Source organism: Pantherophis guttatus, chromosome 12 (assembly GCF_059756535.1).
Source record: "Pantherophis guttatus breed Tessera chromosome 12, ASM5975653v1, whole genome shotgun sequence".
NCBI lineage: Eukaryota > Metazoa > Chordata > Lepidosauria > Squamata > Colubridae > Pantherophis > Pantherophis guttatus.
The window spans coordinates 17,114,928-17,130,999 of NC_142074.1; the positions used below are offsets into that span (position 1 = coordinate 17,114,928).

The window sequence follows — 16,072 nt, forward strand, 5'->3', positions numbered from 1 at the left end:
CTAATAAAGTGGAACTTTGAGGAACTTCTAGCCTCGGAGTCTTCTTTCGTTGTGGGTATTACTTGGAACCCTGACATTAGCAATAACAATATAAAAAATTATCTCTTAAAACAATCAGTTGATTTAAGAAGTACCTCTACTGAATAACTTCAGAAAGCGAAAAGCATTCTATATCAAAGCTTGCAAGTAATGTTACCTTCAAATAAGACCTGTGTCTGATAGACATGTTGTCTATCAACATGTCTCTGTACCAGAGGTGTGTTTCAGCAGGTTCTGACCAGTTCTGGAGAACCGGTAGCGGAAATTTTGAGTAGTTCAGAGAACCGGTAGTAAAAATGCTGACTGGCCCCGCCCCCATCTATTCTCTGCCTTCCAAATCCCAGCTGATCGGGAGGAAATGGGGATTTTGCAGTAACCTTCCCCTGGAGTGAGGAGGGAATGGAGATTTTACAGTATCCTTCCCCTGCCATGCCCACCAAGCCATGCCCACCAAGTCATACCCACCAAGCAATGCTACACCCACCAAGTCACGCCCACAGAACCAGTAGTAAAAAAAATTTGAAACCCATCACTGCTATGTACATGATGTCATTTGATAACACAAATGCATTTCTAGACTCCTTAAGGAAAAAAGGTTTGAAATTACTTACAAAGCAAGGTGATTGTTTATGTAGGAATAAGCAGGAAAGGAAGAGGCAGTTTGGTGTAGTGGTTAAGGCATCAAGCCTCTAACCAGAAGACAGTACGTTTTAGCCTTGCTTTAAGCATGAAACTGGCGGAGTGACTTTGGGCCAATCTCTTTCAGGCAGAAACTGAGTTTCTGCCCATTTTGAAATCTTTCTAAGAAAACTGCAGGGATTAGTCCAGAAAGTCACTATGAGTAAAAATTGATTTGAAAGGAAGGAGGGGAGCAGGAAATAGCTACTGAATGAGTTACCATCACATGCATTTATTATCACGTGGCTTTCCTTTTTTTTCCACTGAAAACATTTTGCTAGAGGGAAACTTTTTTCCCCCCAATTTATTTTCTTGCAGACGTTTTACTTCCAAGCTAGGTAACATCATCAGCACATAAGAGAGTGGATTTTTGTCAACCATTTACACTTTGCAACAGTGGTGAAACCTAAATTTTTTTACTATCGGTTCTGTGGGCGTGGCTTGGTGGGCATGGTGTGGTGTGGCTTGATGGGCGTGGCAGGGAAAGGATACTACAAAATCCCCATTCCCTCCCCACTCCTGGGGGAAGGATATTGCAAAATCTCCAATCCCACCCCACTCTGGGGCCAGCCAGAGGTACTATTTGCCGGTTCTCCAAACTACTCAAACTTTCCGCTACCGGTTCTCCAAACTGCTCAAAATTTCCGCTATCGGTTCTCCAGAACCTGTCAGAACCTGCTGGATTTCACCTCAGCTTTGCAACCTTATTTAGTGTGAAAAATGTCTTTTCTCATTTTTGAATTATAACTATTTTTCAATGGGACGCTGTTCTTTCCAAACCTTTAGAGTTTTCACTTCTCTTCTTACAAAATTTATGAAGCAAAGTAGGTAGAAACGATGACCTTTCAATTCCAGTAATAATACTATTATTATATAAATAGCAATATTTTTTTTGATTAAATGTCTAAACCATCCAGGTCACCCTAACCCAGAAACACTCTGCAACGTATCATTCTCAAAAGTGCTTACAAAGTGCTTACTAAGTGCTTAGAGTTCTGGCAATCTATCTTGCAAATCCTGAGTAATCAAATAATTTGAATGTTCCACTCTTTCAGTTCCCATAACCGAAATGTATGAAACGAAACAGAAAGAAAATTCTTCAGCATTTATCAATGTCCATGGGTGACTTCATATAGGTAAATATGCCTTTAAAGTCTACTTGGGTAAAAGTCTGTAGAGATTTTCAGTTATCCAGGTCATGGTTGTCCCAAAGATGCTTTTTCAGGAGGCAAAAAGGCCCTCGCGAGCTCTGTTTTCATTGGCAGAGGGTTACAGGAGGCTGTTGCAGCCAAAAACGGAGTTCAGAAGCCAGTTTTTGCTGGCAGAGGGTGTGGGCCATCACAGGCACCCCTGACATGAGAGATGTTGAGCTGGCCATGTCCACCCTGGCTTGCCCCCCAACCACACCAAGGTCAAACACAACCCTGTTGCAGCCCTCAATGAAATCGAGTGACACTCCTGGACTACACAGACTGTTGAGTCTGTCAGCATTTTTTCAGTTCTTCCTAGCCCTCCATAGACAGAAACATGCAATCCCAGGTTGAGTTCTTGAGATATCCTCAGAAAAGCATGGACGACATCATGGAATTCCTCACGAATCTATCATATAATCTGCTTTAATCAGTGAAGACAAGTTAATAATGCACAGCACTGGTATGTCTAGCCCAGCATCTAACTGGAACAGATAATGGATCGTGGCACATGGATTCTTAACTTTGCCAATCTGCAGCTATAAAATGTCCTTCCCTTTTTCATATTGAAGGAAGCCGAATTTGTGTTGTCGTATTAACCTTTTGTTTTCTTACTTTTCTTTAATTGATAAAAAAAGGCTACAAGCTCCTGTTTGTAGTTATGAAAGGCGTGATATAGGAAAATGTCGTTTATGGTTTTATTGCTTTTTATGGGTCGCTGGGTCGCTTCTGACTAACAAGTTTCTTTAGTCGGCTCCATAAATTTTCAATTGGGTTAAGGTTTGGGCTATTCCCAGGCCAACAGTGGAATAGGATTATCTTGAAACTCCAAAAAAAAGTGATGTTATTAGCCATCAAACCTCAAAAATACACTTTTCCCAAAAGGTTTCCACAATTTTGGCCACTACTGTAATTTATGCCTGCTGACTCAAAAGTTCTCCTAACCAGTTTCAAATATTGAATGCATGATGTCTTGTCTATTTTGTAACAAAGCCACGTCTGACAGATGTCACCTTCCTACCAAGTTGGTAGCAATGGAACTACATAACTCAATATTTTTCTTCTACTGCAATATCAACAACCAGGTATGCATCATACGGATTCTCCCAACTTTGACAGATGAGCAAACATCTCTTTACAAGAAGACTACATCATAGCTACAGCTCTGGTAAATTGCAGATTGGCTTATTTCAGAACAGTGGTTATTATTAATAGACAATTCCTAAAGCTCCTTAGCTTGACAGTGTCTCTGCCTGTATTTAATGAAGTCAAAGCAGATATTTTTTTTCACCCACAGCATCCCTAATAGGATTTGTATATGTCTTGATAGTTAATTATATCAGGGACCACCTCAAGTTCACTAATCCTTTTTGTGCATCTTTCAACATTTAAGACGTGCTAGATGAGGGTATTTTGATTCGCACAACTGTATCAACCATTAAGAGTATTAAAACTTAACAGATTGTAGAAAGGTAATGAAGAAATTGAGAAGCTCCAATTATCACACAAATCTCTGCAACTCCTTGAATTTATGGGAGTAGTGTATCACCACAATTCTGCAAAACTTTCTTTTCTTACAGATAAGTAGGGCTTCTGTTTGATCACTGCCTCAAACTCTTCAAACAACTTGCCTCCAGAAGTTGTGAATGCTCCAACAATGGAAGTTTTAAGAAGTTGTTGGATAACCATTTGTCTGAAGTGGTGTAGGGTTTCCTGCCTAAGCAGGGGATTGGATTAGAAGACCTCCAAGGTCCCTTCCAACTCTGGTTCTGTTCTGTTCTGTTCTGTTCTTCTATTCTTGTCCCAAAGGTTCTTTTTCAAGAGCCAATTGAGCTTTCTTGTTTTTCCTTGAAGATGTTTTGTTTCTCATCCAAGAAACGTCTTCAGTTCATCTAGAAGAATTGGAAGCTTCTTGGATGAGAAGCGAAACATCTTCAAGAAAAAACAAGGAAGTTCAGTTGCCTCTCGAAAAACCTTTGGGATAAGCATGAACTGGATGGCGAAGAATCTTCATAAGTGCACCTCAAGCTCTTGTTTCGGTGATTGTGTTTTGATTCTATTAAGAACATCTTTTATCAGCCAACAGTACTTGGCCAACCTTGCCCGAATGCAGAAGATAAGCAAGGTCACACTTTGTTATTATGAGGATGGGAGACAGTTATGAAACAGGAGGTCTGTAGCTCGTACTCAAAACACAGCCTTTTAAGTAGAAATGACAGATCAATACCATACCGTTGTCAAGAAAACTGTATGAATGTGTCTCCTTAGTCATCAGTTACTGATCTTAATTTGAGGATGCTTTTAGTTCTACTCCTGAAGGACACAGACACCATTATTCCAAAAGGATTATTTTGTTTCAAATAAATATTTAGGGAACGTTGCAGAATGCCACCGTACAAAAGTGGCAACAATGGAAATGAGATATAGTTTACTGCCCAAGCAGAAATAATGGTGCATTCAAATTTGCATGCCATCTTGGTCTCTCCTACATCCAAGGGCAAAACACAAACCAAACTTAAATCTCAGGTTATCCCTAGGTGAGGATTTTTCCGTGTCGTGCACCTTGTACAAATACGTCAGGATAAATTCCAATAGTATAAAGGTTTTTAATTCCAGATAATTCGGATACACACAGAGAGATAAACCAATATTTATTCTAAATTATGCTGCATTTTCTTGGAAATGCCCTGTATTTGGTCATTTCTACTTTGCTTGGGATTTAACACTTAAAAGTCTTTCTGATTTAAAACATGTTGGCGTCATTCTTGTGAACGGCTAAAAGAAATTTTTGTTTCGGAACGAAGATTTCCCCGTGCTGAATTTAAGCAATCTTGTGAAATACATATATAAACCACTAAATTGTCAGAGGCAGTCCCCAAAAATAAACTTCCTGAAGTCAGACAGGCAACTCAACTCCCAGGGGAAACACAATAGTAAAAAAAATCTCACAAGGAAACAACATTTTGCAGCAAACCACTCCCACCTTTGCAATTATTATGCCATTTTTAAATACACAGTGGTAATTCAAGCATTTCAATTCTTTCAAAATTGATAGTGTTGGGGGGGAAAGGAGGGGTTTACAAAATCCATTTTCAAAGCTTTTCACCTGCATATTCCCAACCGCTAGCCACAGTTCAAAGTGGATAATTCTTAACAGGATTACTGTCTCACAATGTTATTTTTGCTTGCAGCCTATCTATCATTATAACTCCCGTTCATCTTCTTTTGCTATAGACATGCTAATATAAAATGCTAAAGCTTGAACCTGTTTCTTTAATGTAGGATTCAGATGTAAGGAATCTGAGAAACGATTCAACCTCCAATTTTATTACTTAGCTGCTTATCTCTAATGAAATGTACAAAAATGCTAAGAGCGGTACTTATTTTACACAGGAAGAAAAAAATATATATTTATATCACTGCACAATATTTCATTTGGGGTACATTACATCTCTTAAGTTCTTCCTAGCATTGATTCGCACATACAAAAAAACCTTGAACCAATTACAGTAGTGGCCCAAATTGTGGAAACCTTTTGGGAAAAGTGTATTTTCTAAAACTAGCTAATAACACCACTTTTTTTTTGGAGTAGTACCATAAAATTATATATCAATGGAAAGATAATTTCATCAAGAATGCAACGCAATCGCTTTCATCAAGGATTTACTATTAGAATAGCAGTTACAGTATAAAGAAGAAAAGTGAAACATGTAGAAAAAACGAGATATACAAAAATGATCACCATGTCAGTTAATACTTAGTTGGGTAATCTTTAGCATGAATTACGGCCTTACAACATCTTCCCATGGAGTAAACCAAATCTTTTAATTCTGCAGCTGTTATCGTGTGAAACCAAGATTGAATGATTGCTTCTATTAACTGGGTTTTATTGCCGGGTCGCTTCTGACTAATAAGTTTCTTTAGTTGGCTCCATAGATTTGCAATTGGGTTAAGGTCTGGGCTATTCCCAGGCCATTCCAGCAGTAGAATATGATTATCGTGAAACTACCCCCAAAAAGGGTTGTTAATGGCCATCAAACCTCAAAAATACACTTTTTCCTAAAAGGTTTCCACAATTTTGGCCACTACTGTAAAGAGCTACATTGCAAAATTACTCTGATCGCTCCATTGAACTACCTTCGCTATTATTAAAATGTCCAACTTCTCCAATTCAAGTTATTAAAATAAATGCTTCGGACTTCTTGTGTTGTGCGCCACTAAATTCCATTTATAATAACTTCTGAGGACTTGGGGACTATAAATGAACTTATAAAAGTGCAGCAATAGGTGTTATGTTAATTTAACTCATCTTTCCTACAATATAAAAAATAACCTTCAGACAGCACTTAACCAAGTGGCTTAAAATAATATAAAGTTATCAGTGCTGGTAAAATATAACATAGCCCGAGGGGAACAAAAAAGAAAAAGAAAACAGAAAAATAAGAATTTCACCCTATCCATCTCAAGGATGAATTTTAAGGAAGAATCCTTTGATCATTTGTCAACTGTGCCACCCAAGAAATATGAATCAGGCTATAAATTGAAACTGAGATGTTATCAAGAATCTGATGACTCACACAGATTTTGTAAGAACATTAAGAGCCACGGTGCAGAGATAAATGCAATCCATCATTTTACATCTTCCATTACCAATCAGATGCTTAAAAGAAGCCCCAAGCAAGATATGAGTACCACAAAGCCAACCACTCATGTTTCGCCAGAATTAATGTACCGTCTCATGAAGAATAGAAAAAAATAATAATAATATGAAATTGGAAGGTGGTCCATACCATGATTAACCTCTGGAAGATATATAATATAAATCTAAATTTTAATTTAATTTAGTCTAAGCTAAGAATAACCTAGGCCACTGATTTCACTGTGAGAATTGTGCCAAGATATGTTTTTTTCTCCAATTTAAATTAGTTAACTTTCACTGTAATACGTCCAACTTTTCAAACTCAAGAGAGGCAATAAATTAACAGACCCTAAATAATTCATATCAGTGAAAAAATAATATTGCAGCTAACAGCAATTAAGAAGCTTTATAATCAACTGATTTATTTTTCCTCCTCTGCATCAGTCCTTGTTCATGTTAAATTATACTTTCAAACATGATGTGGGATGTAGTTTCCAACTTCCACTGCCATCCAAATTAGGCTTCAAAAGTATCATTCCTTCCTTCCTTCCTTCCTTCCTTCCTTCCTTCCTTCCTTCCTTCCTTCCTTCCTTCTTTCCCTAAATCTTCCTTCCTTCCTTCCTTCCATTGTTCCTCCCTTCCTTCCACCTCCCTTCTTCCTTCCTTCTTTCTTCCTTCCTTCCCTCCCTCCCTGCCTAAATCTTTATTTATTTCTTCCTTCCTTTCTTCTTTCCTTCCTTCCTTTGTTCCTCCCTCTCTTCCCTCCCTCTCTCTTCCCTCTCTCCCTGTCTAAATCTTCCTTCCTTCCATCCATTCATTGTTCCTCCCTTCCTTCCACCTTCCTTCTTCCTTCCTTCTTCCTTCCTTCCTTCCCTCCTTCCCTCCCTGCTTAAATCTTCCTTCCTTCCTTCCTTCCTTCTTCCCTCTCTTCCCTCCTCCCTGCCTAAATCTTCCTTCCTTCCACCTTCCTTCTTCCATTCTTCCTTCTTTCCTTCCTTCCCTCCCTGCTTAAATCTTTATTTCTTCCTTCCTTCTTTCCTTCCTTCCTTCGTTCCTCCCTCTCTTCCTTCCCTCCCTGCCTAAATCTTCCTTCCTTCCTTCCTTCCTTCTCTCCCTCCCTCCTATTTTGGAAACTGGGAGACATGGGTCCATAACAGTGGTGGGTTGCACCCGGCAGGAGGCTCCGCCCACTGCCCTGGATGTCATCATAGGCGATCTGTGCATGCGCGGAAGCTTGGCGCGCAAGCAAGCGAAGTGATCCCGTTGCGAACTGGTAGTAAAGGTAAGTAGAACCCACCCCTGGTCCATAAGCCTTCTGTTCTATTTCTACTTTTTAAAAAACAGAAAGAGAAGAAACTTAAAGAACATAGCGTGTAAGCCAGTAAGTAGCGAAGATTATCTATCCCTGTGCTGTTAGATAAAAAGTGGAGCATCCAATTAATTAATTAATTAATTAACGGAATGGCTTTCTTACAGGAGCTGTGGATGCTCCATCACTGGAGGTTTTTAAGAAGAGATTGGACAATATTTTGCCTGAAACGGTATAGGGTTTCCTGCTTCAACCGGGAGTTGTATTAGAAGACCTCCAAAGTCCCTTCCAACTCTTTTATTCTGAAAGTATTTATAATAGCCAGAGATGGCTTTGCTTTAGCTCAATACTCACAACTGAATAAACATGCCAGCCTATTCTTTTGTCTCTTTATCCATGGCAATATTCCAATTTATCCTACTTAAACCTGTTGGGGACTCAGGAGAAGCAAGTGCAGATGTCTATAAACAAACAAAGTTTTCTTAAAAATTAATGTTCAGTCTGAAATCTTGTGATGATGCCTCTGATACGTATTTCCTATTCTTAGCCTTGCATTGACTCCCAAACTAGCTTTTTGGGATACTGCAAAATCAGGAAAAATAATAATAATAATTAATTAGTCACTACAATCCAACCGTCACTTTGGCATTTTAATTTCCAGGCTATTTCTTGCAATTGCGGGAACTGCTTTCATTCAGGGGCTTAATACTCTAATTTATTTTATTTATTAATCCACATTAATATTCCATTAAAGTGCTTTTAAGAGACTTACAATAAAAATGAGAACACCAGTACACCAATCAAAAGCATTAATAAGGTAAAAGATATAACTTATTCCGATCTGATTAAATCCTTCTTAAACAACTGAAAACTCTTAAAACTCTCTTCAAACGTTTTCTGAAAGCTAAAAGAGTGTCAGCGGACCTCAGGATTGATCCAAAGAAGAAGCTAGGACTGAGAATGTAATTTTCCAGGCCCCAACCTTTCATATGGCAGCATCTGAAGTTGTAACTTGGATCATCTTCTTTTAACGATCCCATAATCCTTTGCGGGGTGAAGTCTAAACAGCTGAATGGAGCTAGAAGAATGTTTTCAGTGGCCAGATACCCTTCCTGACACCAGTGCAGAGTTTTGTTCGGCAAATATTCTCAGTGTGTCCAGAGAGAGAAAAATATCTGCCTCTACCTAGGATCGAACTCACAGCCTTTTGATTGTGAGACGAGAGCTCAACCACTAAGCCATCACACCACTCCTCTGTTGTAACTTGGATGCTGGACAAAATTTATTTGCAGCAGGCAAATCCAAAGTCAGTAAGTGCCAAGCCTGTTGCTACCACAGCTTTAATCAATTTCACTACAGGTAGTCCTTGATTTACAATTTGTTTAGTGATCGTTTGAAGCTGCAAATAGCAGTGGGAAAAGTGACTTATGGTGGTTTTTCACACTTGTGACCATTGCAACATTCCTGTGGTCATGTGATCAAAATCTGAAGAGTTGGCAACTGGCATGTACTTATGACAGTTGCACAGCTCCGGGATCACATGATCACCATTTTTAACTTTCCTAGCTGGCTTTTGACAAGCAGAGTCAAAGGGGAAAGCCAGATTCCTTAATGACCACAGGATTCGCTTAACAACTGTGGCAAAAAAAATGGGGCAAACTAACTTAATAACTGCCTTGCTCAGCAACCTAAATGTTGGGGTCAATTGAGGTTGTATGTTACATATTCCCTTTCATGGTCTTCTTTTATCTATTCCTGTTCTAATGCAGGGGTGTCAAACTCGATTTCACTGAGGGCCGTATCAGGGTTGTGTCTGACCTCGTGGGGAGGGGGGGGTGAGTAGGCATGGCCAGGGTGGGCATGGCCAGCTCGACGTCCTGCAGCCCTCTGCCAGCAAAAACGGAGCCGGCAGAGGCACCAAGGGACAGTCCTTTGCTGTTTCCAGGGCGGCCCAGTGGGCCAGGTCTAAGCACTCTGCAGGCCAGCCTTGAGTTTGACAGCTCTGTTCTAATGGATTTGCAACATATTTTAAATTTCTGATTGTGTGTATGCCACCCAGAGTTACTTTATATAAGAGAAAAACAGACAGAGCTTGGGGGGGGGGGAGTAAAACACATCATCAGCTTAGAATCATTGCGTTCCAAGTCCAAATTTTCCTGAATTCCATTGATCCTTATCCGGCATCAATTGATTTTAGTTGGTATTGAACTTTAGTTGATTAGATTCTTATGTATCAGATTAAATACATCTTCTATGCTACAAATGCTCCTGATTCTCTGTGCCTAACAATAAGTTACTTTTCCGGTCCCACCTAAAGTCTCAGGATCAAAGGCTAAAATCACACAATTGCTATGAAATGCACCCATGCATGGCACAGGGTTCCTTACCAAAATTTGGGATCTAAATCAAGACTGCATACTTTACCTTACAGCTATTAAATCTAATAATTTTGGATTCCCCTACAATATGTATATCAGCACACCATAAATAGCAAAATAATTGGAACTTGTTAGTGATCAATCAGTCAGTTTAAGAATGGAACTGATTTTGTTATTAATCTTGACATTCTCAATTCATCCCATTCTCAATTATCCCCTCTCAAGGCTTCATTTGTATTTAAGAGACCACAGATTTGTCACAGGAAAATTGGGATAAAAATACTTAAATTAGATTTCATATTATCCCAAATTTTTAGGCCAGAATTATATTGAAGATGAATCTACTACAGCAGATTAGAGAGACATGCAAATAGTCAATATAAGGTATAATACTGGCAAATGATTTATTTTTACTGGTGTTATATCATGCATTTGAAGTTAAGACAGACAACTGATATACTCACCGGAACTTTGCTTCCAATTATCTGCATGCAGTGATCAGCGGAGAGAAGTGAGAGCAATGAATAGAAACAAAAACAAAAACGAAAAGTACAATAAATAAGCTGAAGCATTTCACACAACCCACCAAGTGTTTAGGATTTAGTAAATTGTTAAAAGATGTTTAAAATTAAAAACAGAAATATTCATAAACAAGCAAGTCCAAGAACTATAAAAAGAGATACTTTAATTGCACATATCCATAACAGTTTAATCTAGCAAAGAGGACTTGTTTGATTAAGAATACAGTGTGTGTATTAGTGCATGCAAAAAAAGAACAGTGAGGAATTCATTAGGCACACATTTTCACAAAACTGCCTCTTTTTCCGGAGAAAAAGCTTGTTACAGGTTAGACAGCTGCAGCAAGCCGACTAAATTGCAGTGGTACTTTTATTATGTTTTCACTCTAAAAATTTAAACAGCTCTCTATTTTCATTCAGTGCGTCTACACAGAATGCCAGTCATAATAAAGAGTTGCATTATGTTCATTTCGTAATTAACAATTAATTACTATATATAATTTCTACGTTCCCACCTTTGAAAAACAAGGTGATTAGTACTACAAGATAATTGTCTTTTTTTGCAATTATCACACCAAAGGGCTCACAACAGGAGAAAATTGTGCTGCTGACTCAATTCTAGACCTGATTTCTAAAGAGAATGGCTAGAAGAAAGATATAGTTCGAAACATAAGGAAGAGCAAAAAAAAAAAAAAAATGGAGAATGGAATGAGCCAATCTTAATCTATCTCCATCTCCAGTCTCTCTCTCTCTCTCCCTCTCTCTCTCTCTCTCCCTCCCTCCCTCCCTCCCTCCCTCTCTCTCTCTGTCTATCCATGGCTCTTGTGGTACAAAGAGATGTTTGCTTCATCATAGTTCTAGCAGCATCCTGGGAAAATTCACACAAAGCTAGCTAAACATCTGTACAATCTCCTGTTGTATGATAATGGCCGGTGAGACAACATTTAAAGAGCTATAGATATAAGCCAAAAGGGATGCGGTGGCTCAGTGACTAAGACGCTGAGCTTGTCAATCGAAAGGTTGGCAATTCAGCGGTTTGAATCCCTAGTGCCGCTTAACGGGGTGAGCTCCCGTTCCTTGTCCCAGCTTCTGTCAACCTAGCAGTTTGAAAGCACGTAAAAAAGGCAAGTGGAAAAATAGGGACCACCTTTGGTGGGAAGGTAACAGCGTTCCGTGTGCCTCTGGCGTTTAGTCATGCCGGCCACATGACCACGGAGACGTCTTTGGACACGCTGGCTCTTCGACTTTGAAACATAGATGAGCACCACCCCCTAGTCGGGAACGACTAGCACATATGTGCGAGGGGAACCTTTACCTTTATTTTAGATACAAGGCAGATTTCACCTCCATCATCTTCTCCAAAAGTTCTAGCAGAATATAGTAATAATAGTGACTTACTGTTCAACACAGACCTAATACTGTATCTTTTGCCAAATATCACTAGATGGAATGTTATTATTCGGAGGAGATATCTGACACAGAGAAAACATTTTAATGCATTCATGCAATGGAATACAGGGTCAAGAGGCTAAATGCATACCAGAAACATCTGAGTTCAAGTCCCCATTCAAATATAAGGCTTTTAAATTCAAATACCTGAAGAATTGTCTAACTGCAATAAGGATTAGCCTGCTCTACTCTCCACAGACAAAACGGGCATGTTGAAGATCCCCGCAAAACAAGGAATTGGCTATGTATGCAAATTCCACTTAGAGTTAGGGTTAGGTCTCCATGAATTTAGAGACCAAAATGGACATCACCAACAATTTCGTAGCACATCGGTATGCTTAGGTGCGCTCTGACTTTTCAAGCACACCCTATCTACCTTTAGTGGTAAAATATATGGGAAAATTCCATGGGTGGTGGTGGGAGAGCAAATCCATCTAGGGTTAGGGTTAGGTCTCCATGAATTCTGAGAGCAAAATGGACATTGCCAATAGATTTGTAGTGCATCAGTTTGGTTAAGAGAGTGCTGAGTTTTTGAGCCCCCCCTATCTACATTTCCTGGTATAATACATGGAAAAATCCCATTGGGTGGCAAATCCACCTAGGGTTAAGGTTAGGTCTCCATAAATTTGCAGGGTAAAATGGACATCACCAACCAATTCATAAGGCATCGGTACGCTTAGGAGGGCTTTGATTTTTCAAGCACACCGTATTTACCCGTTATGGTAAAATACATGGGAAAATCCCATTGGGGACCAAATTCATCTAGGGCCGTGATGGCGAACCTGTGGCACGTGAAGCCATATCGGTGGGCATGCGAACTCAGCTCTGGCATGCATGCGCACGCTGGCCAGCTGATTTTTGGGCCTTTTGGGCCCACTGGAAGTCAAGAAAAAGGCTGTTTCTGGCCTCCAGAGGGCCTCCAGGGGAGTGGGGAAGGCTATTTTTGCCCTCCCAAATCTCCTAGAAAGGCTCTGGAGCCTGGGGAGAGCAAAAAATGGTCCTACTTTGCCATCGCACACCAAAAATGGAGGGAGCGCGTGGGGGGTCGCACACACATGCGCAGGGGGCAGGACGCATAGAATTATAGGTGTGGGCATGCACATGACCGACCCCCCACACTCCCCCCACTTTTGTTACGCGATGACAAAAAGGTTAGCCATCACTGATCTAGGGTATTGTGGCCCACCGGTGGTCAGCAGAGTCAGACAGTGAGGAGGTTGGGGAGGAACATGGGCCAGTCCTAGGGGCTGGGGAAAGCTCAGACGAGGGTTCTGTGTCAAAAGCAGAGAGGGAGATAGACAGCCAGAGCCTGTTCCCAGTATGCGCATGCACAGAGCTGCCAGAAGATAACAGCGTTACGTGCGCCTTTGGCGTTTAGTCATGCCGGCCACATGACCACAGAGAAGTCTTCGGACAGTGCTGGCTCTTCAGCTTTGAAGCAGAGATGAGCACCGCCCCCTAGAGTCAGGAATAACTAGCACATGTGTGTGAGGAGAACCTTTACCTTTTAAACAATGATTTGCATTTCGAGAAGCCTGGGGAGTGATATCATATAAATAGAAGGGGTTTCGTATTGCCTGCATTTATTTATGCTTTACTTCTTTGTCCTGCTTTTGCACTTGGTGTAACGTTGCCTGCCCCAAAAGGGACCAGCCTGATGGATATTAATGCACGTATATATGTACAGTTGAATGTACTATTAAAATGACTGCATGTGTTCAACTTTGCATTTAGAGTTGCTTGCCTTCTGTTCCCTGTTTACAAACAGGCCCATAATCTCATTTATGAGTTTTCTTTCATATAACACATGAGTATTCATACAGCATTATCTCCATTCTGCATTCTGATTTAGTTACGTTGGAATTTATTCTAATTCTGCCTTTAGGCATTTGGAAAAAAAAGGGGGGGGGAAACGGAATGTGCAAGCTCGCGTCTCCCAAATCACCTTAACTACAAAAACAATAACTTGAGCACAAAACTGAGGAAAGATGCTGAGGTTTTTGGCATTTCGAAGTAACGCAAAGCTCCATCCATCTCATAATTCTGTCTAAAATAGGCTAGGGGCACTCAAAGCACTTATCAGTGGAAACATATTTCTGCCCTCGGATAGCCAAGCAAATTGAAGAACATGAAATCTATCCATTCCGGTTCTGGTAAAAGCTTGTAAAAAAAATGTTGCCGAAAGATGAAGAGAAAACTCTTGCTATTGTTTTCATTTTACGATGTTTCCTACTCTGCTTGTTAGGTTAGGTGTAGCAAAAGCTATCGTATTTTTCGGAGTGTAAGACGCACCTTTCCCCCCCTAAAAGGAGGTGAAAATTTAGGTGCGTCTTATACACCAAATGTAGCCCTGCCCACCCAATGGCCTCTACCCTTTGGCCTCTGCCTCCCAGCAGTTACCTCCTTGCAAGCAAACAGCAAGAAAAAAACAGCTCCTTTCAGCTTCAGCACAGCCTAATTAGCACAAGTTGATTGGATCGGCCTCCCGACTCTCAGCTGTTTTGCTCTCAGCTGTTTTGTGCAGGGCTCTGCTGCTTGCTGCAAAGAGGTAAATTGCTGGGAGCAGATTTTTTTTCCCCTTGTGCTAATCAAGCTATGCTGAAAACGAAAATGAAAGTAAAGCAGGCTGTTTGCTGTTTGCTGCAATGAGGCAAAATTGCTCAGAGGTAGAAGCAGATTTCTTTTTCTTCTTTTCCTCACCAAAAAACTCTGGTGCATCATATACTCCGAAAAATACGGTATTTTGCATATAGGATGACATCTGAGAAAGCCTACACAGTCTTAAGTAGTTGGAGCCTGATATTATCAGGATCAATTGCATCACTTACAATACTGTGCCATTTTTTTTTCTCCATCAATATAGGAGAACATTACGGTAGGTACAGATAGTCCTCGATGTACAACCACAATTGAGCCCAAAATTTATGTTGCTAAGGGAGACATATGTTAAGTGAGTTTTGCCCCATCTTTCTTGCCACAGAGGTTAAGTGAATCACTGCAGTTGTTAAATTAATCCGGCTATTAAGTGAATCTGGCTTCCGGTTGTTAAGTGAATCTGGTTTCCCCATTGCATTCTCTCACTGCAGTTGTTAAATTAATCTGGCTGTTAAGTGAATCTGGCTTCTGGTTGTTAAGTGAATCTAGCTTCCCCATTGCATTCTCTCACTGCAGTTGTTAAATTAATCTGGTTGTTAAGTGAATCTAATTCCGGTTGTTAAGTGAATCTGGCTTCCCCATTGACTCTGCTTGTCAAAAGGTTACAAAAGGGGACCCCAGAACACTGCAAACTGTCATAAATATGAGTCAGCGGTCCAGCGTCTAAATTTTGACCACGTGACCACGGGGATGCTGCAATGGTCGTAAGTGTGAAAAACGGTCATAAATCACTTTTTCCAGTCCCATTGTAACTTCAAACAGTCACTAAATGAACTGCTGTATAGTGTCGTAGTCACCAAATGCAGATTTCTATTAGCAAAACGCAAGCAATGTAGCCAGGGGATCATTTCAGCACTTGAAAACGACAATTAATTTCACGACTTTCCTTGAAGGTCTTGCCAAAATCCCATCTCTCTTGAATACACCGTTTTTATAAATGTATCTGAAATACAGTACTTTTAAAACTTGAAAACAAAATGAGTTATAGGTGGCTTGTTTAGCAACAGTTCAGATTTACAAGAGCAATGGAAAAAAAGTGACTTATGATCAGTCCTCGCACTTACGACCACTGCAGCATCCCCACGGTCATATAGTCAGGAAACTGGCCGGCTGTCGGGGTTCTGATGGATGCCCTAATTGAATCATGAGCCTCGAGCCAAGCAGTTATTTATTTAGGAGCTCCATGTCGGCAGGTACCCAAATGAAGCCACCTCTGA

General features: G+C 40.2%; 1 protein-coding gene across 5 annotated transcripts in view; it reads right to left on the reverse strand.

Moving 5' to 3' along the window:
* DIAPH2 (diaphanous related formin 2) overlaps positions 1-16,072 on the reverse strand; it is a 343,475-nt gene that overhangs the window by 291,265 nt on the left and 36,138 nt on the right. For 3 of the 5 annotated variants that reach the window (XM_087877551.1, XM_060692131.2, XM_087877552.1), the window contains one exon: positions 10,698-10,718. The exons of the other annotated variants lie outside the window; for them this stretch is intronic. In XM_087877551.1, the coding sequence (XP_087733677.1) occupies positions 10,698-10,718 (21 nt within the window). The remainder of the gene's footprint in view (positions 1-10,697; positions 10,719-16,072) is intronic. 5 annotated transcript variants of the gene reach the window in all.